Raw genomic sequence first — 21,893 nt, 5'->3', positions numbered from 1 at the left:
GGCACATAATTGAGTCTCCATGTATTTCAACAGTGGGTGACAGAGCCAGGTCTTTTCAAATACCTAGGGTTAAAATGGAAGTTGTTTTCTCCACTAAGTTTCAAAATGCAAAACCGGTTTTTAACTTTGTTCTAAATGTGGTTTAGATAATGCATGCAGATGAAAAAGTAACTCCCAGTTGCTGTTGGGTAACGATGGCATTAGCTCACCCTTCTGTAACAAAGTTGACTGTTTTATTTGCCTAGCTCCATGAAGGGGCATTAGGACTCGAACAATTTTTCATGTATAGCCAAACTTTTTTTTTCTTCAGAACTTGCTGAGGAGCTGTAACAGCTATAGATTCTTATTTTTAAAGTTCACTCACTATGTACAGAAAGCAGCTTGCCGGTCTTTTTGCCTCTGTGTGTTTGATCTATATACAGTCTAGTACAGGTACACTATCCCTTATCCGAAAGCCTTGGGACCAGCTGAGTTTCGGTTTTCGGATTTCAGAAGGTATTATAAGACGGGAAATTTGTATTTAATATAAATTGTAAAAGTTCAGGCTACCTCTTGCAACTGTTCCGTGTCTCATTCCCCTTCCTGCTTCTCTGGAAAGCTGGATATCGGCTGACTCCTACTAAGCTGGCCTGCAAATCGGGTCGGGGGGTCGAGAAAAGAATATCGGACGGGCCGCAGTTCAGGTCGGGTCAGGAGAAAAGAATATCGGACGGGCTGCGGTTCGGTTGGGGGGGGGGGGGAGAGGAGAGGAGAAAAGAATATCGGACAGGCCGCTGTATTGTTGGGTTCATTCCCGGTACCTCCTTCACACTGCCCGGCTCGGCCTGCAATCTCCTACCCAGGAGGGAACTCTGTGACCCTCTGCCCTGCTCAGCGTAAGTCGTGCGCCACTGGTCATGTCGTGCGCACGACTTACGCTGAACAAAATTTTTTTTCGGTTTTTAGAGGTTTTCGGAAGTTCGGATAAAGGATAGTCTACCTGTAGTGTGTGAATAATGCCCCCACTGTACTAAAGAAATGAACTCATGAATATGATTGTGTTTGAAAGTAGGGATGTGTACATAACCTTTTCTCATTTTTGGGTCCTTTATTCTGCAGAAGAGAAGAATGGGAAAAAGAAGAAAAAACAGAAGCTTCTCTTCAGTACTTCAGTAGTTCACACCAAGTAACGTAGGGAGCCATTGCCCATCCTAGCACCACAGGCAGCCACTGCCCGTATTTACATTCACTGCTGTCTGGGTGAAAATGTTGTGTTTTTTATTTTGCTGCTATAGTTTCAGATACTGGGTCTTGGTTGGTTTTTTTGGTTGTATTTCAAACCCACAGCAGATTACAGCAAAGGCATTTGCTTGAGTGGTTTGTAAATGAAAGTTTGCCTCCTGTTATGATGTATACAAATTTATTACACAGCTTTGTGGTTGAACACCATAACCAATTGGTACAGCTTGTGTCTTGGGATTTTTTTTTTTTAAACAAGGGAAATTCCAGTAAAACCCAAGCTTAACATCTGCCAGTGTGCATAGAAGTTCACTAGGGCGTGCAATCATTTCATTTGTTGTCACTCTCTACCCTTTGCTGGAAGCAGCTATTTTGTAAATAATTGGTGCATGATTTTCTTTTACCTAACATTTGTCACTAAGTTAGTCAAATGATCTGTCCTTTCTCCTCCTTTTCCCCCTGCCCCCCCACCCGACCAACAACACTGCAGTTTTGCAGTGTTCTTCCCTCCTACACAGAAAAGCAAACCTGCTTATTAGTATTCAGCATATTGAATCGGTCTGTAATTATTTCCCCCTCGCCCCCCCCCCCCCCCCCATGTTCTGTTGGGTGGTATCCTGTCACTGGTAAAATATAAATTAACAATGGCTGGAGTTTCCCTTTTTTGAAGAATTTAATTTGAGAAGTGGTGTATCTTTTTAAGAAAGTGAATGTAAAGAATCTAATGAAGTGTTGAGTTCAGCTTTGTTACTTCTACCCTTCACTTTTCTTTAATGCAACAGCAGTGTAATAGATGCAATAAAAGAATCTTGTGCACAGTGTTGTTGATTTCTGCCTTAAAGCATAAAGGGGAAAGTGTTGGTCAAATGACTGACTGGTGGTGCTACTGCTCGACAAAGACCAGACTCTCTCTCTCTCTCTCTCTCTCTCTCTCCCCCACTACTGTCGTCAATAATACCACTTGGAGTGAGTAACCAGGTTGCCACCCAATATTAGTGGGTGCTTTAGATCTCATTTAATTTGAGGGAAATTTAAATTAACAATTTTTAATGCCATCCTGTCACATCTGAACAGGAAAAGGCTAGCTGCACCACTGTTCTGCCCTGGTGAAACTTAATTTACACAAGGCCAAACCCTTTCTTTCCTTCCTCCTCCCTGGGGCCCAACACCCTCCCTCTCCTGAGATGGAACATTTTGTAGGGTGCACCCAGTTAGTGGCCCAGAAGATCAGCTCATCCAGCAGACTGAGCGTGTCTGAATACGTTGCAACAGCTAGTAAATCTTACATTAAGACATATTTGCTTTTTAAGCTGCTAATATTTCTGTGGTTCACATTTTTGCCCATAACCACCAACATACAATAGCTTTAATGCTCATTTATGCTGTAAATCAAATTGTGGTGAGAGCCCCCAGGTTTAAATGGGTTTATAGACAGTGATGTCCATCATATTTCCAAATGCAAGTTCTTAGAACAAGGAGCTGAGCACAGTTTTAACCATACAAATTGTTGCGTCTGTGCATATTTAATTTCATGTTCCCATGTCCTGCAGCCTGTAGGTTTATATTACTTGTATCTGCTGTTAACTTATAAAATGCAAGTAGGAGGGACTGCAGTGAACAATGCCTTTAATTTTGTGGTTTCATGGACACCGTTCATAATTAAAGGAAAATGTGTGTTTTCACTAGTTTCTTCCAATTTCCTTTCACCGGCAGTATTCTGTAATTCATTTTAAGAAATTATACTGAACTTAATGTCTGTTCGTGTATTGTAATTTCATTTTCAACTTTGATCTACACTTTGAAATCATTAAAGCCACTGTCTGACTGTTGGTAATCTCAGCCTGGGCATGGTGCTCTATTCAAATAACTGGCTTACTACGTAATATAGGTTGAGCTCTGGAAGGAGCTCATGATTTTTTTCCCATATTCTAAATCCAGATGCTGAGTGCAGATGTGTTGCAATGTTCTGCTTGTTCCTTTAGGAAAGGTGGAAAATGAGCTTTGTTGTGGAATCCCTGGAGAAAATGTATTTAAATTAAGGTGAACTAAAACCTTAAGGATTCTAAAACCAACACTTGCATTTTCTCCCTTTTTATTGCCATTAGAACTACCACTGATTTTATATTTTCTTTGGGAGCGAGAGTAGAGAAGACCACACCTTGAATTCATGGTGTGGTAGACCATTGTATACATGGAATTAAATCATAAAAGGATATCTGAAAGCAGACTAAATGGCTAGAAATATACTGTGCAGATGTACAATTGGTGTACCACAGGCAGAAGTTTGTACATCACTGGCCCATTTTGGGGACCAGCATTAAAATGTAAAAATCTAGTAGACCACATCATATACTGTGCAGCTGAGTCTGTCCCAGCATATATTGACTTTGTAACTAGTCATTTGGCTCTTTTTTGCAAAAAACACTTTAATGGCTACTATCCCTTTGTTGAAGTGGGAGAGGGGGAAATAGATCGTCCAGTGGATTGGTGTAGTCTCCTTAACTCGGACCTGGGTTTGATTCTGGCTTTGACTGATGGAATAAACATCTCTCCTCTGCCAGCTGTGTCCTGAGTTTGGGCCATGTCTGATCCTGCTAGGCGTAGGGCTGCTATGCAAAACTGCCCACATAATTGCTGAACTGGGAGTTTGACATTTTGAGGCTGATGTGAATAATGGAAAAAATTATACTGGTGCCAGATGGGTTGCTTTTGAGGCAAGGAATGGAAATGTATGGAAACTAGGGTGGCAGGCAAATCTCTCCCAGTGCTGTGTGAACTTTGGATAAAGTATCGTCTAAGAAGATGTTCTACACTTCATACTTGTTTTCCTGCCTTGAATAACTTTCAGCATGGTCTCCAGTTCTTGGGAATTTAAAAAAAGTTAATCTGTTTAATTCTGTCCCTATGAAGCATACATGTGTAGCTGCATTCACTACTAGAAAATGTCAATAGTGGACTAAATTGAGTTTGAGTTTTTGTTTTGTGATTAATTGCTACCCCTGTACTAATGATTTGGTGCCGTGGGCTTTTATTCAGTGATTTGATACTTGATTTGAGATTATGCTGGTCTGTTCAGATTAGGGAACAGCATAAAATTAAGCAGTGGGGAAGGAAAGGGTGCCGGCAAAGTTAAACTGAAGGTGAAATCTAGTGGCAAATGCACGCAGGAGAAGCAGAAATGTGAAAAACAACTTGCATTTACAAAGCACGTTCTACGGCCTCACGACATCTGAGTGTTACACCCACTGCAGTATTTTTTGAAGAGTAGTAACTGTTGTGATGGCTCAGCACATTATACTACCTGCCAAAGCAAGCCTGAACCATCCATGTAAATGGCTGTAAATCCCACATGAAGTGATCTTACACTAGCTTAAGGATTTTCTCACCTTATTTGGTCATTTCATTTCTCTTCAGTTTGTCTTTGCTCCCTTGAACACCCATTTTAGAGATCTGCTATGATAAAGGGGAATTGAAGATTGTATAGGTTCATAGCACTTTTTTGCCTCCACGGGAATGTAGAGAAAGGAGCTTCCTTTCTAAAATTCGGGAAGTAGGGGTAAAAGGAATAGGAGGAGGAATGAAGTGACATTTTCCTTCCATAAAATGAGATTCATAGTAATTCTTTATATCTTTCATGTCCCAAAGTGGTGTCTTGTGTAGGTAGGTAATGTAGCAGCTATTTTGCACAGCAAAAGCTTACAACTAGCGGAGATGGAGCAGTTACCCTCTTCATGGTGGTGATTGATGGAAGAATGTTGGGTAGGATACCAGGTGAATTCCCTTTAAAATGTCCAGCTGAACTGGTAGATGTGACTTATTTTAACATATTGCCCAGCACATCATCTTTGACAGTAATGCACTGGACTGTCAACCTAAAATTATATGCTGAAGTTGTGGAGGGATCCTGATCCATTAACCTTCTGACAGTGGAGTTTTACAAACTGAGCCAAGCTTACAATCTTGGCTATTATACTTCATACTGCCTACAGCTTAAAGCTGCATGCAATGAAACAAACTTTGTGTTCAGACAGAAAAGGATGCTGAACCAAGGAAGGAGATATTAGGAAGGGATGCTGAGCCAAGGGAGGAGATGCCAAAAGCTTGGTCAGAAGTGGGGTTTTATACAAAGGGGCAGAGGAGTTTAAGGGAGAGAATTGCTAAAGGCACATCTGCTCATGGTGAAGGGAGGGGAGATGCACAAGAGGGGAGAGTTGTGGGGCTGGAGGATGTACAAGGAACACTGAAAGGGACTTAACCACATGGATGAACATTTTAAATTTGGAGGCATGGGGGGACCAGGAGCCAATGTAAGCCAGCAAGACTTGGTATAGGGTAAGATATAGGCAGCAGAATATGAGATGGTCAAGTTTACAGAAGGTAATGGACAGGAATCTGGCCAGGAGAGCATTAGAACAGTGGTTTGAATATGACAAAGACATGATTAAGGGCATCACTGGCAGATGGGCAGAGCTGGAGGTGGAAGTAGGTGGTCTGTGTGATGGAGAGGATATGGGGTCAGAAGATCAGCTTGGGATCGAATAGAACGCTGAGGCAATGAACAGTCTGGTTTAGCCTAAGACCGATGAAGTGACTTGTGTGCACCGACTGACACATTTGGTGCTTGCTGTAAGCTTTTAAACTTTTTTGGAATCACTTTAGTTTGTAAATTAAACCATTGAAATTTATATCTGTAATTCAATGTCTTTAACAATGTATAGTGTCTAAAATTAAAATCTGAAATTAGTAAACCTCTAACGTCCTAACTGAATTCAAACTGTTGTGTCGAGGATATACTTGTCCCAGTCCATGGAGGGGCAATGGGAAGGGGGAGGAAAAAGTAGTGAAGTAAAAAAGCAACTGTACAGATACTTGTAATCACACTCCTTTTAACATTAAAGCAGTATTTTTCTATCTTTGTCCATTCGGTTCAGTGAGCCTAAGCCAGAAAAGACCTGTAAATGTTATAAATTTAACAGTACTAGTCAAATTAAATTATCACCAGTCTCTGTTTAAGCTGCTTAAATCCCATAGTTTTATACCACAAAACAGGATTAGCAAGTATGTTGTAGGTAACTTTACTTAAGTCGCAATTACATTAAGATTCCTATTTTATACAAACCAGAGTGGTGACCTCTCCCTCCACCTCACAAAAAAAAACCTAGGCATTGTTTTCCTGCCACAGCCTTAGTAGCTAAGTGACTCTGAAGTACTACATCTTTGGTAGAGGGAGGACTAAAAAAGTTTTGTAAACTACAATATACAAATACTTTCCAAACTCTGATTTATCATTTATGGGAAGCTAGAAGTCAATTGCTCTCCTGCAGTTGTTCCAACAGCAGTAGACCAGTGCTGGCTTTTCACATTCCTGATGAAGTTGTGCTAAGTTGTTCATGACAACATTAGGAAAGCTCCCAAGCAGCAGTATCAGTATCCAATGGCAAAGATGGTGCTGGACTTATTTGTCACTAGCAAGGACTGCTGAACTCGCTGAAGAAATATTCAGGGTGTGTTCCTTTATCCATCTGCCAATACTGTAGTGACAAGACGGCCTTGTAATGAAAGTAATTCAGGAGGTGGCACAATGGTACAGTTGGGGAATTGCACTTTGAGCCTGTTCAGAGCGCTGGCTGGAGCTATCTAAATCTCAGCTGAAGATTATGCATGAAATCTTCTGCAATTTGTATCACAGCCAAACAGCGTGCGATCACACAGGGGAGGTGGGTGGAGGAATTTCTGCAGTGCAGTTCTTCACTGTTACCCAGTGATTTATTTTCAGAAGACATTTAATCAGCGTCTGTTCCCTCCATCTCTTCATCTCTGTACTGTGATTGATCTTCCTCCAATTCCTTTAGTGAACAACTCAGGATAGATCTTTGAACAGATTTCCTCTCCCCTGAAAGGAAGGAAAAGGTTAAGGACACTCAAAACACTTGTTTAGATGAGTGAAAAATGTTACTTATGTAGTCAGGGCTACAATGAAATCTTTCTCCTGCTCAATTTTCTCCCTTTGCCTGCTGGAGTACAGTTTCTCTGCTAACTTGCCCAAGTGGCAATTCTTCCTGGAAGCAGAGATAGGTGAGTGTCAGCAGCCAGTTTAACCAATGGTGTTATCACAGCCAAGCCGGAGCTTGTCCTCACTCAATGCTTATGGAACTCTGGCTGTTCCTTAATGCTGGTGCTTATATTCAGTCAAATTATAGGTCAAGTTAGATTGCTTTACCTCAGTGATAGTGGGATATCACTTTCACCAAAAGGTATCCTGTAAACCGATCCCAGACATTCCATAGCATTTAAAGAAAACGAAAGTATTTTGCAGCTGTTGTGAAAGCGATGGGCAGTAAATACCAACTCAAAGTAAAATGTCCTCACCTTCGGTTTTACAGTCTTTCAGGAGGAGCAACAACTGCTTGCGGTTATACTGGATGAGGAACTTCTGGCAGGTTCGGATGGTACCTTTAAAAGGAACCAAAAGTCATCTGATTATTAATGCTCTCTTGAAAGTCACAATGCATAAGGACAGAACTGTTGACATTAGGGTTTCAAAATTCTGGGAATTTAAGAGGAAACTTTCCATGGGAATTTTCAGGAATTTGGGGAATTGAGTTTTTTTGCACACTGATGGTTTTTGTCTCTGACCCTTATATTATCTTTGTTGTCAAAATAGACACTGTTCCATACAAAAACAGGCTTTCAAAACTTTATTTAGGTTATAATTTTGAACTTTATTGAACCCCCCACAAAAAAGACCCATCTAAAATAAAAAGAGCATCAGCTTATTTAGCCTGTAATTTGTCCTTATTTTGTCCCTTTGAGTCTTCTACTCCTCATTGCTCCTCCTGATTCTCTGACTCTGGCGTGTCCATTTCCTCCTCTGTGTCAGTGTCTAGCTGTGTGGTGGACACTTCTGTATCTGGCTCAATAAGTTGTAGGTTCGCCCGGATAGCCACCAGTTTCTCCTCTCGTTAGTCAGCCTGTTGCACACCTTTGTATGTGTATTCCCAAAAAGTGACCAGTTTCGTTCAGAGGCCGCTGATGAAGGTGGGATTTGGAGTATCACCGATGCAATGGGTGACAGGGCCTCCGATGCACAAAGTCCCTTCCACCAGGTATGTGCACTGATATGCTTGCATGATTCCCATCCCCATTCCAAAGACCTTGCTTGGCAGAGAACTTTGCCAGACTTCCCAGAACTTTGCCCACATCCAGATTGAGATGGTGTGAGAGGGTAGAAATCACACTAAGTGCTGTTGATCTGTTCTCCAGAAAGTATTGGTCTCCCAACCTGCTTTGGGTCCAGCATGTATGCTGCAGCATGAATCGGCTTGACACAAAATTCTTGACGTGTCTGTATGAATTGAACAATTGCCTTCTCCTCTGCTTTGAGCAGCAGGGATGTGGGTAGGGCAATGCTGATTTGTTCTTTTAAATCAGTAAAAAGCCAGAGAACATCTGACAAGACAGCGTCATCTCCTTCAATCTGAGCAATTGCAGATGCTACTGGTGAGAGTAGTTTAAGGCTGCTAACCACTCTCTCCCAAAACACATCATCCAGCAGTATTTTCTTGGTGGTTTCTATATCCCCAGACTGGGATATTGCCATTTCTTGCAGCGACTCCTTACCCTCCAGAAGGCTGTTGTACATTGACAACACCACCCCATCTAGTGTTGTTGGGCAGCTTCAGTGTGGTGTTCTTGTTCTTTGTCATTTGCTTGGAGTTGTAGGTTGCTGCAACTACCTGTTTTCCCCTGACATACTTAACAACTTGCTTGGCTCTCTTGTACAGTGCTTCCAGGGTTCTCAAACCCATGATGTCCTTGAGGAGCAGGTTAAGCCCATGAGCTGCACACCCAATAGACATATGAGGGTAGGCCTCCTCCACTTGAGCCCAAGCAGCCTTCATATTTGTAGCATTGTCAGTAACTACTGCAAAGACCTTTTGTGATCCAAAATCGTTAATGACCGCTTTCAGCTCATCAGCAATGTATGTGCCTGTGTGTCTATTGTCCTTCGTGTCTGTGCTCTTGAACACTGGGAGAGGAGTGGAGACGATGTAGTTTATGATGCCCTCCCCTCGTACATTTGACCACCCATCTGAGATAACTGCAACACAGTCTGCTATCGTTTCTTTGAGCTTTCCTTGGACTCCGTTATACTCAGCCTCCAGCAAATAAGTAGACAAAGCATGTCTGGTGGGAGGACAGTATGCAGGGCGAATAACATTGAAAAATCTCTTCCAGTACACATTGGCTGTGAGCCTGTTGCATATACACCTCGAGCAAGGCACTTATCTGCATTCTTCTGGCTATGGTTATCCATTGTGTCAAAGAACCTTCCAAGTGGGCCAGGAGTTGCTGCTGATAAGGAGCCTGATGCTGAATGAGAACCATCATCTTCTTGAATGGAAGCAGAGGAACTCTGGGCTAACTGCTGTGAGCTTTGAGTGAAGTTGTTGCATTTGGATAAATGCTGCTGCATCTTTGTGGCATTCTTTACATATGGCTTTCTACAGTGTTTGCACATGTACACAGTCTTTCCATCTTTAATGCCTGGGGTAAAATGCTTCCACACATCCGACAGTAAACGTGGCATTGTTCTATGCAGAGAAATAAAGGGCATTCATCTCTGTCGAACTGCGGTCGATCAGCACGATTGCAACAGGGTGAGTACATTTTTGCTGATGCTCCATGTGATGGAAGCATAACCTGTACACACATGATGCTACATCACCAAGTGTATTATTTTGTATATTTTAAATTGAAGGACAACAGAGTTCAACAAGTAACTGGTTTATTTGGTATAAAGTCTGCTTTACTTACTGCATCATCACATCAGCAGAAAACAAAATGACTTCCCTCGGGACCCCTAACCTGGATCTTAAAAAAACTATAGCAGTCTTACAGATACCTGCAGGCCAATCACAATTTAATATGCAAATATTACAAATAGAGGGAGCTAATTGCTCATCCAACCAATCAGGACACATTTGTTCACAGTCACACACAAAACTTGTAATTATTAAAACAAGCCAAGTAAGAAGATAAACATATATTGATTAAGAAATTCCTTAATAATTAAGATTCCATCTCGGTTAGTAATTTTAAGAGAGGACCTGTGGGGAAAAAAAAATACAAAAAAAACAATATTATGCTAGCATATGCTTTTTTGGGCAAAATTCCCAAGCTAAACTTCCCGTGGAAAATTTCCGGAAATTTCCCGGAAACTTTCCACCCTTTTGCAACCCTAGTTGACATATGTGCAAATATCAGTCCACTATGTAGATTTATAAAGAATTGTTTAGTTACAGCGATGCTAGCTGAGTACAACAAACTCCCACCTGATTAAAATAAATACATTTTGAATTGGATTAAATGTTGAAAGGCAGTTGATCAGTTAATGCTCTATGACACTGGCTTGGACGTGGCTCAATATGTAGCCAGCACATGAAATCTTAAGGTGGCTACAATTTCAAGGGTACAATACTTGGAGATCTCCACTCTCCCACTCTTGCTATGGCTGTTACATTAATGCCCAGACTGTTTCATCTCAACATCCTAGATGTTGCTCGTATCATTCAGCACAAATAGCAAGTGGGGGCTTAAACTCCAGATTACTACTAGAAACTGAACAAAGATTTGCATTTACATAGCATCTTCCACGGCCTCAAGACGTCCCAAAGTATATTACAGGTGATTAAGTGTAGTCACTGTTGAAATGTATGAATCATGGCAGCCAATTTGTGCACAGCAAGCTCCCACAAACAGCAATTAAATAAATCAAAAGATCATCTCTTGTAGGTGTTGTTTGAGTGATAAATGTTGGCCAGGACACTGGGAGAACTCCCCTGCTCTTGTTTGAAATAGTGCCATGGGATTTTTTTTTTGTCCACCTGAGGGGACAGATTGGGCCTTGGTTTAACTTCTCTCAAAGACAGTACACCTCAGACAGTGCAGCATGCCCTCAGTGAAGTGTTCGCCTAGATTACGTGCTCAAATCACAAGAGTGGGACTTGAACCCACAATCTTCTGACTCCGAGGCGAGAGTGCTACCACTGAGCCAAGCCAGAGACCATAAAAGGGGAGTTGGAAGGATTCTTTTCACACAAAGGGGATTAGGATATAGAATGCATGGTCACAAAAGTCTATTGAAACTAAGTCAGTTGCTATATTTAAGGGGGAATTAAACACACAAAAACAGAACGGTAAAGAGCAGGGACATGAGATTGGAGTTGATAAACCTAGGTGGAGGAGCTAGCAACTGGCTAATGGGTCTTCTAGTGGTCAATTCTGCATCAAAATTTCCAGCATTCTTACCTCCCACATGCAACGTGTTAAAAAAACATGGGTATTTCTGGTTCTTGTTCTCCAGGAAGGTGATAAACGGCAGGGCTGACCACAGCAGTCGGTAGAAGTCTTTTCGACACCTTATTAAGACAATCCCTGTGTAGGCATTTAGGTACTTGACTGGGAGGAGAGGAGAAAAAAAATAACTGATCAGTAAATCAGCAGCACAGTGACTGGAAAATGATTTTTTCCATGATGTATTTTTGCAGTGGTCCTTTCAGGGTTCAAAGCAGGCTGACTAAAAGAAATAATCCCATGCGGAATCTGTGCATTCTATTAGTCATTATACACATTCTGAGAAAAACTGGCTGGGACAAGACTGGTTGGCTTTTGTACATTAAAAAATCATCTATAATTTACAGGAAAAGTTCTGATATCCGGCACCGACGTGTTGCCGATCTATCAAAAGTGCCAGATATGCAAAGTCAACGTTGAAGCATACGGAGATGAAAATCTCCGTATTTGACAACAAACACTGTTGCTCAGCAACAGCTCGTAAACACTCGGCCCGTACCTTGAAGCGTCTCTGAAGCTGTTGCGAAGCTCCAAAGACGCTTTCCAGAGCCTGCCCGTTAACAGAATGCTAGGAGAAGAAAAAAAAACTAAAACGGCTGCTGATTTCTGCCGTTAGAGCAAAGTTTCCGGCCATACAACCTCCGGATAAACCAAAGTTTCCTGTAATAAGAATTTTAAATTCCAGAGCATTTTCCTAGTTACATAGTATAGAATCATACAACTCAAAAGGAGGCCATTCAGCCCATCGTGCCTGTGCCGGCTCTTTGAAAGAGCTATCCAATTAGTCCCACTCCCCCTGTTCTTTCCCCATAGCCCTGCAAATTTCTAAGTATTTGTCTAATTCCCTTTTGAAAGTTACTATTGAATCTGCTTCCACCACCCTTTCAGGCAGTGCATTCCAGATCACAACAACTCGCCACATTAAAAAAATATTCTCATCTCCCGTGGTACTTTTGCTAATAAATCTTAAATCTGTGTCCTTTGGTTGCCGATCCTCCTGCCAGTGGAAACAGCTGCTCCTTATTTACTCTCATCAAAACCCCTCAGAATTTAGAACATTAAATTAAATGATCAGCCATGATCGCATTGAATGGCGGAGCAGGCTCGAGGGGCCGAATGGCCTACTCCTGCTCCTATCTTCTATGTTTCTCCCTTTGCCTAAAGAGAACAATCCCAGTTTCTCTAATCTCTCCACATAACTGAAATTCCCTCATCCCTGGTATTTAAGCAGGAGCAAGATACACACCATATATCTAAGGGATACATTCAGAATAAAGTCTTTATAAAAATACAAAAGCAGGCAAATTGCTGAATGACGAGATAACGTTGACCGAGATAACAAACACCCAAGAATGGCAGAAGTTAACATTTATAGGGAGTGAGCTGTGCTCCTCTACCCTAAAACAGATTATATTAAACACCATAAGAGTTATTCACAAAATTAGTTCCTGACTAATCGCAAAGCTATTAATGATCCGGATAGCTGCTGGAATTGCTCTGCCAATGGATTGTTATGGCAACAAGAATCTCCAATGTTTAATAAATCCATTCCTTGCTTTATGGCGCAGGTCCAATAGGATGTTTATTCTGCTGCTTCCTAGAAGGTTATGAGAAGATTTGTGACATATCCAGTAAGCTAAATCCAGTAAAGGATTCCTCTTCAAGTTGCTGGGCTCCCTACATTACTAGAGATACTGGATGTATAAAAACCACACTCCAGTTTGAGGGAGGGCTGGTTTATAGGAGTGCCTCTTGACACAGAGCACAAGTGTAGTATCAGAGTTAAAATTCCAAAAATGTAACACGGAACACTAATGTTCCACACAACAGGGCAGTAGATATTGGTAGGCTGAAAACAAATCTATAAATCTTGAATATTGGCAATTACCAAGTACAATCACTGAGGCTCCCAGCCAGCAATTAAACATCAGTGGCACCTTCATATACTGCTGGGCCAGATGAAGGAATGGAGCACAATACAGTAAAATCAGTCTTGCAATACATTGCTGTTAAACAGTCACAAAAGACAAATGGATTTAACCTTCAAGATTCTCCTCCAATCTTCAGGTTGATAGCGCAGCACTAGGGTTGCCAACTCTGCTTGGGCATATTCCTGCAGATTTCATCATAAGACCTCCCGAATCCAGCCCAGTCAAACAGCTTTTTTTCCCCCCCGTCTCCAATATTTTTATAACTAATAAATGAAAGTGTTCAAAGAAAATGGAAAAAAAAAAGCACACAATTTCTTTTAATGCCTCACTGATTTCTCTCCTGGGTTGCACACATCTGTATCCAGGAGATGAATCTTTAATTCCTGGAGACTCCAGAACAACCCTGGAGGGTTGGCAACCCTAGGCTGCACATGCACACAACCATTAATAGGCTCAGGATGGCGAGGAGCATTGCTGTGGCAACATATCTTTAACTTCCTGTAGTCTTTTCACCCTCTCAACTGTCTGCATGCTCCTGTCTTTTTTATGGCTTTCCATTTTCTCATCTTTTAAATCATCCAACAGTTTTCTAAATAAACAGTTTGCAGGTCATTCAGCCCACGAACTCCCTGTCTGTGATTGGGGAATCTGTTAAACTTTCCACCCTGCCCTTTTTCCCAACCTAACTAAAATGCTTGCTTATTGCCTAGTTTTCCATTCTGATGACAAATCTACACCAGGAACATTAACCTGCCCTGTCTCGTGCTGCGTGACCTATATATTTCCAATATTTCCTGTTTTCATTTCAGATTTCCAGCATTTGCATTCTTTTAAAACTGTATAGTCTCTCTTAAGTCATCAGCTATGGATTCACCATGTTTCAGACAACAACAACTTGTATTTATATAGCGCCTTTAATGTAGTAAACATCCCAAGGCGCTTCACAGGAGTGTTATAAGACAAAAAATTTGACACCGAGCCACATAAGGAGAAATTAGGGTAGGTGACCAAAAGCTTGGTCAATTGGTAGGTTTTAAGGAGCGTCTTATAGGAGGATAGAGGCGGAGAGGTTTAGGCAGGGAATTCCAGAGCTCAGGACCTAGGCAACAGAAGGCACGGCCACCAATGGTTGTGCGATTATAATCAGGGGTGCTCAAGAGGCCAGAATGAGAGGAACGCAGATATCTCGGGGGGGGGGGGGGGGGGGGGAAGGAGGGTTGTGGGGCTGAAGGAGATTACAAAGATAGGAAGGGGCGAGGCTATGGAGGGATTTGAAAACAAGGATGAGAATTTTGAAATCAAGGCGTTGCTTAACCGGGAGCCAATGTAGGTCAGCGAGCACAGGGGAGATGGGCGAACAGGACCTGGTGCGAGTTAGGACATGGGCAGCCGAGTTTTGGATGACCTCAACTTTACATACGGTAGAACTTGGGAGGCCAGCCAGGTGTGGGTTGGAATAGTCAAGTCTCGAAGTAACAAAGGCATGGATGAGGGTTTCCACAGCGGATGAGCTGAGGCAAGGGCGGAGACGGGTGATGTTACGGAGGTGGAAATAGGCGGTCTTAATTATGCCGTGGATGTGTGATCGGAAGCTCATTTCGGGGTCAAATAGGTCACCAAGGTTGTGAACAGTGTGGTTCAGCCTCAGACAGATGTTAGGGAGAGGGATGGAGTTGGGGGCTAGGGAACGGAGTTTGTGGCGGGGGCTGAAAACAATAACTTCGGTCTTCACAATATTTAATTGGAGAAAATTTCTGCTCATCCAGAACTGGATGTCGGACAAGCAGTCTGACAATTTAGAGACCATGGAGGGGTCGAGAGAAGTGGTGGTGAGGTAGAGCTGGGTGTCGTCAGCGTACACGTGGAACCTGAAGTGTTTTTGGATGATGTCCCCAAGGGGAAACATGTAGATGAGAAATAGGAGGGGGCCAAGGATAGATCCTTGGGGGACACCAGAGGTAATGATGTGGGAGCTGGAAGAGAAGCTGTTGCAGGTGATTCTCCAGCTACGATTAGATAGATAAGAATGGAACCAGGCGAGTGCAGTCCCACCCAGCTAGACGACGGTGGAGAGGCGTTGGAGAAGGATGGAATGGTCAACTGTGTCAAAGGCTGCAGACGAGTCAAGAAGGACATGGTAAAACATCCAAGGCGCTTCACAGGAGCGTTATCAAACAAAATTTGACACTGAGCCACATAAGGAGCGGTTAGGGCAATGACCAAAAGCTTGGTCAAAGAGGTAGGTTGCATTTAACCCCTTCAATCTTCAGTTTGATTACTGTGGACCTTCCATTACCAACCTGCTAGGGATAAAGAGCAACAGCCAAACCCAAAGTCACCATGCGCTCGAGCGATTGCATCTTTAACTGTTTTATAGACGTTCTTCTCCTCTATACATTGCCGAAACTGTGGGTTCTCGAACACTATCTCGCACAGGAGGTACCTGGACATGGAGAAACACCAAATAATTTATTTAGACCTTTTAGATATTTTCTCTGTACCGCATCACACAATTTTACAAATCAGGTGTTTTTAGTTGTCAACCAATGCCATCAACCCCCTGCCCCGCTCCCCCCCACCCCCCACAGATTAACTGGTCATTCATCGCATTGCTGTTTGCGGGGCATTCATCGAACACAGTCATTGCTCACCAAAATGTAACTCAATGTATGAGCACTTTGAGATGCTGAAACACATATATAATATATAATTTATTATTCAGGTATTATCACCTACTGAGTCATCAATCAATAAGTAAAAACAGCAAATTGTTAGAGTCAGATTGTCTGCAAGGGCTCTTAGTGAAATGAGCCACGCGACTAGTAAGCCATGTACGGTACCAGGCTTACTCATCACCAACTGCTTAATCCAGGTCCTCAGACAGGCTGACTTACATAGAAACATAGAAGATAGGAACAGGAGTAGGCCATTCGGCCCCTCGAGCCTGCTCCGCTATTCAATGCGATCATGGCTGATCATCCAAATTCAGTACCCTGTCCCTGCTTTCTCCCCATATCCCTTGATCCCTTTAGCCATAAGAAATATATCCAGCTCCTTCTTGAATATATTTAATGAATTGGCCTCTACTGCCTTCTGTGGTAGAGAATTCCACAGGTTCACCACTCTCTGGGTGAAGAAATTCCTCCTCATTTCTGTCCTGAAAGGCTTACCCCTTATCCTTAGACTGTGACCCCTGGCTCTAGACTCCCCGACCATCAGGAACATCCTTCCTGCATCTAGTCTGTCCAGTCCTGTCAGAATTTTATAAGTTTCAATGAGATCCCCTCTCATTCTTCTAAACTCCAGCGAGTATAAGCCCAATCGACCCAATCTCTCCTCATACGTCATTCCTGCCATCCCAGGTATCAGCCTGGTGAATCTTCGCTGAACTCCCTCCATGGCAAGAACATCCTTCCTCAGATAAGGTGACCAAAACTGCACACAATACTCAAGATGTGGTCTCACCAAGGCCCTGTACAACTGCAGCAAGACATCCTTGTTCCTGTACTCAAACCCTCTCGCTACGAAGGCCAACATACCATTTGCCTTCTTAACTGCCTGCTGCACTTGCATGCTTACCTTCAGCAACTGGTGCACAAGGACACAGGTCTCGTTGCGCTTCCCCTTCTCCCAATCTATTGCCATTCAGATAATAATCTGCCTTCCTGTTTTTGACACCAAAGTGGTTAACCTCGCATTTATCCACGTTATATTGCATCTGCCATGCTCCTGCCCAATCACCCAACCTGTCCAAATCATCCTGGAGTTTCTCGGCATCCTCCTCACAGCACACACGCCCACCCAGCTTTGTGTCGTCTGCAAACTTGGAGCTATTACATCGAGTTCCCTAGTCTAGATCATTAATATATATTGTGAATAGCTGGGGTCCAAGGACCGATCCCTGCGATACCCCACTAGTCACTGCCTGCCACTCGGAAAAAGACCAGTTTATTCCAACTCTTTGCTTTCTGTCTGCCAACCTGTTCTCTATCCAAGTCAATACCTTGCCCCCAATCCCACATGCCTTAACTTTACACGCTAATCTCTTATGCGGGACCTTATCGAAAGCCTTTTGAAAGTCCAAATACACCACATCCACCGGTTCTCCCTTATCTATTTTACCAGTTACATCCTCAAAAAATTCCAGTAGATTAGTCAAGCACAATTTACCTTTTGTAAATCCATGTTGACTTTGTCCAATCCTGTCACTGTTTTCCAAGTGCTCTGCTATTACATCTTTTATAATGGACTCTAGCTTTTCCCCACTACCGATGTCAGGCGTACCGGTCTGTAATTCCCCGTTTTTGAATAGTGGGGTAATATTAGCTACCCTCCAATCCATGGGTACTGTTCCAGATTCCATCGAATGTTGGAAGATGATCAGTAATGCATCTACTATTTCTAGGGCCACTTCCTTAAGTACCCTAGGATGTAGATTATCAGGCCCTGGGGATTTATCGGCCTTCAATCCAGTCAATTTCCCTAACACCATTTCCCTACAAATACTGATTTCTTTCAGTTCCTCCCTTTCATCAGACCCTATGTTCCCCGACATCTCTGGGAGGTTATTTGTGTCCTCCTTTGTGAAGACAGAACCAAAATATGTATTTAATTGGTCAGCCATTTCTTTGTTCCCCATTATAAGTTCCCCAGATTCTGACTGCAAGGGACCTACACTTGACTTCACCAATCTTCTTCTCTTCACATATCTATAAAAGCTTTTACAGTCAGTTTTTATGTTCCCTGCAAGCTTACTCTCATATTCTATTTTCCCCTTCTTAATTAATCCCTTTGTCCTCCTTTGTTGAATCCTAAACTGCTTCCAATCCTCAGGTTTACTGCTTTTTCTGGCCAATTTATATGTCCTCTCCTTGGATCTTATGCTATCCCTAAATTCCCCTCCCGTGACTGGTCAGTGTTGGCCACAAAGCCACCTCACAACTTGGTCCTGGATCTTGTAAGTGGGCTGGAGAAAATCCTTGCATTGTAGGTCTAGGCGTTCCAAACCATGAAGGAGAAGTATTTGGACGCATACCTTCCTGCACTGGGATTTGTGGCAATGAAGACTACGAGGAAGACCAAAGTGCCCTTCAACCCGTCACAGTACAGTCTTGTACAGACTGAAGTTGGCATCTTGGTAACAGGCACCAACAGGAAGGCCACTTGTACAAAAATAGGTGGATAATCATGGCTACCCAGGCATAATCACACAGGCAATAGTTTCACTTCAGGTCTCAGGGGTGATTGCTGCCTTGTGATCCATTCAGGATAACTTTACAACACACACCGTGAAGTGAGTTTTGGATTATTTTCTTTTCCGCCCATCAACAGCAGCACATCTTTCAACTTTCCCAATTCTGCATATGTCTTTTAATCCTGTCCTGATTTTAGAACATTCTGAACTTCCTTATTTGGATTTGCAGAAACTATAACAATGCATTAAACTGATTTACACACAGAAACATAGCAGATAGGAGCAGGAGTCGGCCATTCGGCCCTTCGAGCCTGCTCCGCCATTCATGAGATCATGGCTGATCATCCAAATTCAGTACCCTGTCCCTGCCTTCTCCCCATATCCCTTGATCCCTTTAGCCTCAAGAAATATATCCAACTCTTTCTTGAATATATTTAATGAACTGGCCTCCACCGCCCTCTGTGGCAGAGAATTCCACAGGTTCACCACTCTCTGGGTGAAGAAATTCCTCCTCATTTCAGTCCTAAATGGCTTACCCCTTATCCTTAGACTATGACCCCTGGTTCTGGACTCCCCGGCCATCCGAAACATCCTTCCTGCATCTAGTCTGTCCAGACCTGACAGAATTTTATAGGTTTCGATGAGATCCCCTCTCAATCTTCTAAACTCCAGTGAGTATAAGCCCAATTGACACAACCTCTCCTCATACGTCATTCCTGCCATCCCAGGTATCAGCCTGGTGAATCTTCGCTGCACTCCCTCCATGGCAAGAACGTCCTTCATCAGGTAAGGCGACCAAAACTGCACACAATACTCAAGGTGTGGTCTCACCAAGGCCCTGTACAACTGTAGCAAGACATCCTTGTTCCTGTACTCGAACCCTCTTGCTACGAAGGCCAACATACCATTTGCCTTCTTAACCGCCTGCTGCACCTGCATGCTTACCTTCAGCGACTGGTGCACAAGGACACCCAGGTCTCTTTGCACTTCCCCTTCTCCCAATCTATTGCCATTCAAATAATAATCTGCCTTCCTGTTTTTGCCACCAAAGTGGATAACCTCACATTTATCCACATTATAGTGCATTTGCCATGTTTCTGCCCAATCACCCAACCTGTCCAAATCGTACTGGAGTTTCCCGACATCCTCCTCACAGCTAACCCTCCCACCCAGCTTTGTGTCATCTACAAATTTGGAGATATTACATCCAATTCCCTCGTCCAGATCATTAATCTATATTGTGAACAGCTGGCGTCCTAGGACCGATCCTTGCGGTACCCCACTAGTCACTGCCTGCCACTCGGAAAACGATCCATTTATTCCACTACAAATAGTAGAAAAACAATATATTATGTTAATTGGATATTCATGGCACTGCACCCAAGAAATTTTAAAATGTCCTCGAGGTCTAAAATTGTTGGTCCGTAGACTTTTTTGAGACAAAGGGGTCAGAGGATAAAACAACCCTAACATACGAATTCTGATGAAAGGTCATCAACCTGAAACGTTAACTCTGTTTCTCTCTCCACAGATGCTGCCTGACCTGCTGAGTGTTTTCCAGCATTTTCTGTTTTTATTCCTGACATACTTTTTCTCCTATTCATTGGGTTCAACACTTTCATGTATTTTAATGATGCGTAGGTTGAGACCTTGCCCCATCAAAATTTAGCAATGTGTACAATGAGAAGTGCACCACGCTGAAACTCCCTAAATTTGGATTTGTAGAAACGATAAACTCATCTGAAATTTCATTGAATAGTCACGGTGCTGCAAATAAAATTAAATGTCTTTGACTTTAACGTAACAACTGTAACAGGATCACTTTAAATTCACTGATATTTCTATCCTTTTGAGAGAAGTTACACCTTTAGCAGTGAAAGCATGGCTGAGCCACACAGCCATCGGGAAACTGACTAACTTAACTCTCTATATTACAGCAGGATTATTGTCTACTAGTTAAAGTGCACATCAGACCTGATCACAATTACCTGGATTTGAAGCGAACCATTGCTTTCCGCAGCAACAGTGAACTCCAACAATCTCACCTCTCCCAGCTCCGCTACAGCGGAAACGTAGCAACCTCGCTGATTGACAACACAACTGACCACTCACAACAGCGATAGTGGCCGCCTTCAGGATCCCTGCGCCAATGGGCGCAATGTAGAGGCGGGGCTTCTGATGTCCTTCCGGGTGTGGGCGGGGCTAGTGGCTGCAGGCGCAATGTTTCAACAGGCAGTGGCTGCAATCAGCACTGAGGTTATTTCGCTTTTAGTGTGGGCAATGTAGATGCAGGCCATTCATTATTAGCCATTTCTATTCCACATTTAACATTGAACTGCTTGTTTAGGTGTTTGTTAAGGATTCCATGGAACTGAAAAAGAAATACTTGTGTATTTATATAACGCCTTTCAGGACCTCAGGCCATCCCAAAGCACTTTACAGCCAATGAAGTACTTTTTGAAGTGTAGTCACTGTTGTAATGTGGGAAACGTGGCAGCCAAATTGCGCACAGCAAGCTCCCACAAACAGCAATGTGATAATGACCAGAGAATCTGTTTTTAGTGATGTTGATTGAGGGATAAATATTGGCCAGGACACCAGGGAGAACTCCCCTGCTCTTCTTCAAAATAGCGCCATGGGATATTTTACGTCCACCTGAGAGAGCAGGTTTAATGTCTCATCCGAAAGACTGCTCAGAGAAGAGCGGGGAGTTCTCCTAGTGTCCAGGCCAACATTCCTTTAACCAATTTCACCAGCAAGCTGTCTGTGGGACATGGTTGGTGAAAAATTGCTGCCTTTTTTCCTATGCATCAGTGGGTGCACTCCAAAAAGTAATCCAACATGTTAAACCTTCGAGGTGCTTCAGCACCACAAGGTACACGTGCTATATAATTGCAAGTATTTATCTTTTATTTTGAGGAGATTTGGGTGTCTTTTTCTTCTCGTGGTTCTCAGCAGGTGAGACGTTGATCCATTTAGGGCTGAAAGTTAATTACCAGTCTATCGTCCAGGGCCAATGTTCATCTCTGATAGAGCACTGAACAGTGTAAAAGCACAATTCTACCACATGGTGTCATCAAAAACACACCATTTCATTTTTTTTAAAATGGGGCTTAACTTTCCTACAGAAATGTTTGGCAGACCTTTTTATGTTTGACAGATTTCACGAGGCACTGATGAAAATTGAGTTGAAA

General features: G+C 42.8%; 2 protein-coding genes across 6 annotated transcripts in view; one reads left to right on the top strand and one right to left on the bottom strand.

Annotated features, from left to right (window-relative positions):
• rnf10 (ring finger protein 10) overlaps positions 1–2,900 on the top strand; it is a 48,976-nt gene extending 46,076 nt beyond the window's left edge. For all 5 annotated transcript variants that reach the window (XM_085961848.1, XM_085961847.1, XM_085961846.1 and 2 more), the window contains one exon: positions 1,099–2,900. In XM_085961848.1, coding sequence (XP_085817974.1) covers positions 1,099–1,169 — 71 coding nt within the window. In that variant the 3' untranslated portion in view covers positions 1,170–2,900. The remainder of the gene's footprint in view (positions 1–1,098) is intronic.
• Positions 1,785–20,780, bottom strand: pop5 (POP5 homolog, ribonuclease P/MRP subunit). The gene is made up of 5 exons (XM_085961856.1): positions 20,688–20,780; positions 15,806–15,948; positions 11,530–11,679; positions 7,588–7,671; positions 1,785–7,111 (listed from the first exon to the last, which is right to left on the bottom strand). Exons 1-5 carry the CDS (start codon positions 20,705–20,707, stop codon positions 7,002–7,004), a joined length of 507 nt encoding a protein of 168 aa, XP_085817982.1. The 5' UTR covers positions 20,708–20,780; the 3' UTR covers positions 1,785–7,001.
• Positions 20,781–21,893: the final 1,113 nt, after the last annotated feature.

Source organism: Somniosus microcephalus, chromosome 19 (genome assembly GCF_052327205.1).
Source record: "Somniosus microcephalus isolate GS21.2 chromosome 19, FLI_Smic_1.0, whole genome shotgun sequence".
NCBI classification, from domain to species: Eukaryota; Metazoa; Chordata; class Chondrichthyes; order Squaliformes; family Somniosidae; genus Somniosus; species Somniosus microcephalus.
This window is presented reverse-complemented; position numbering and strand designations above follow the sequence as displayed.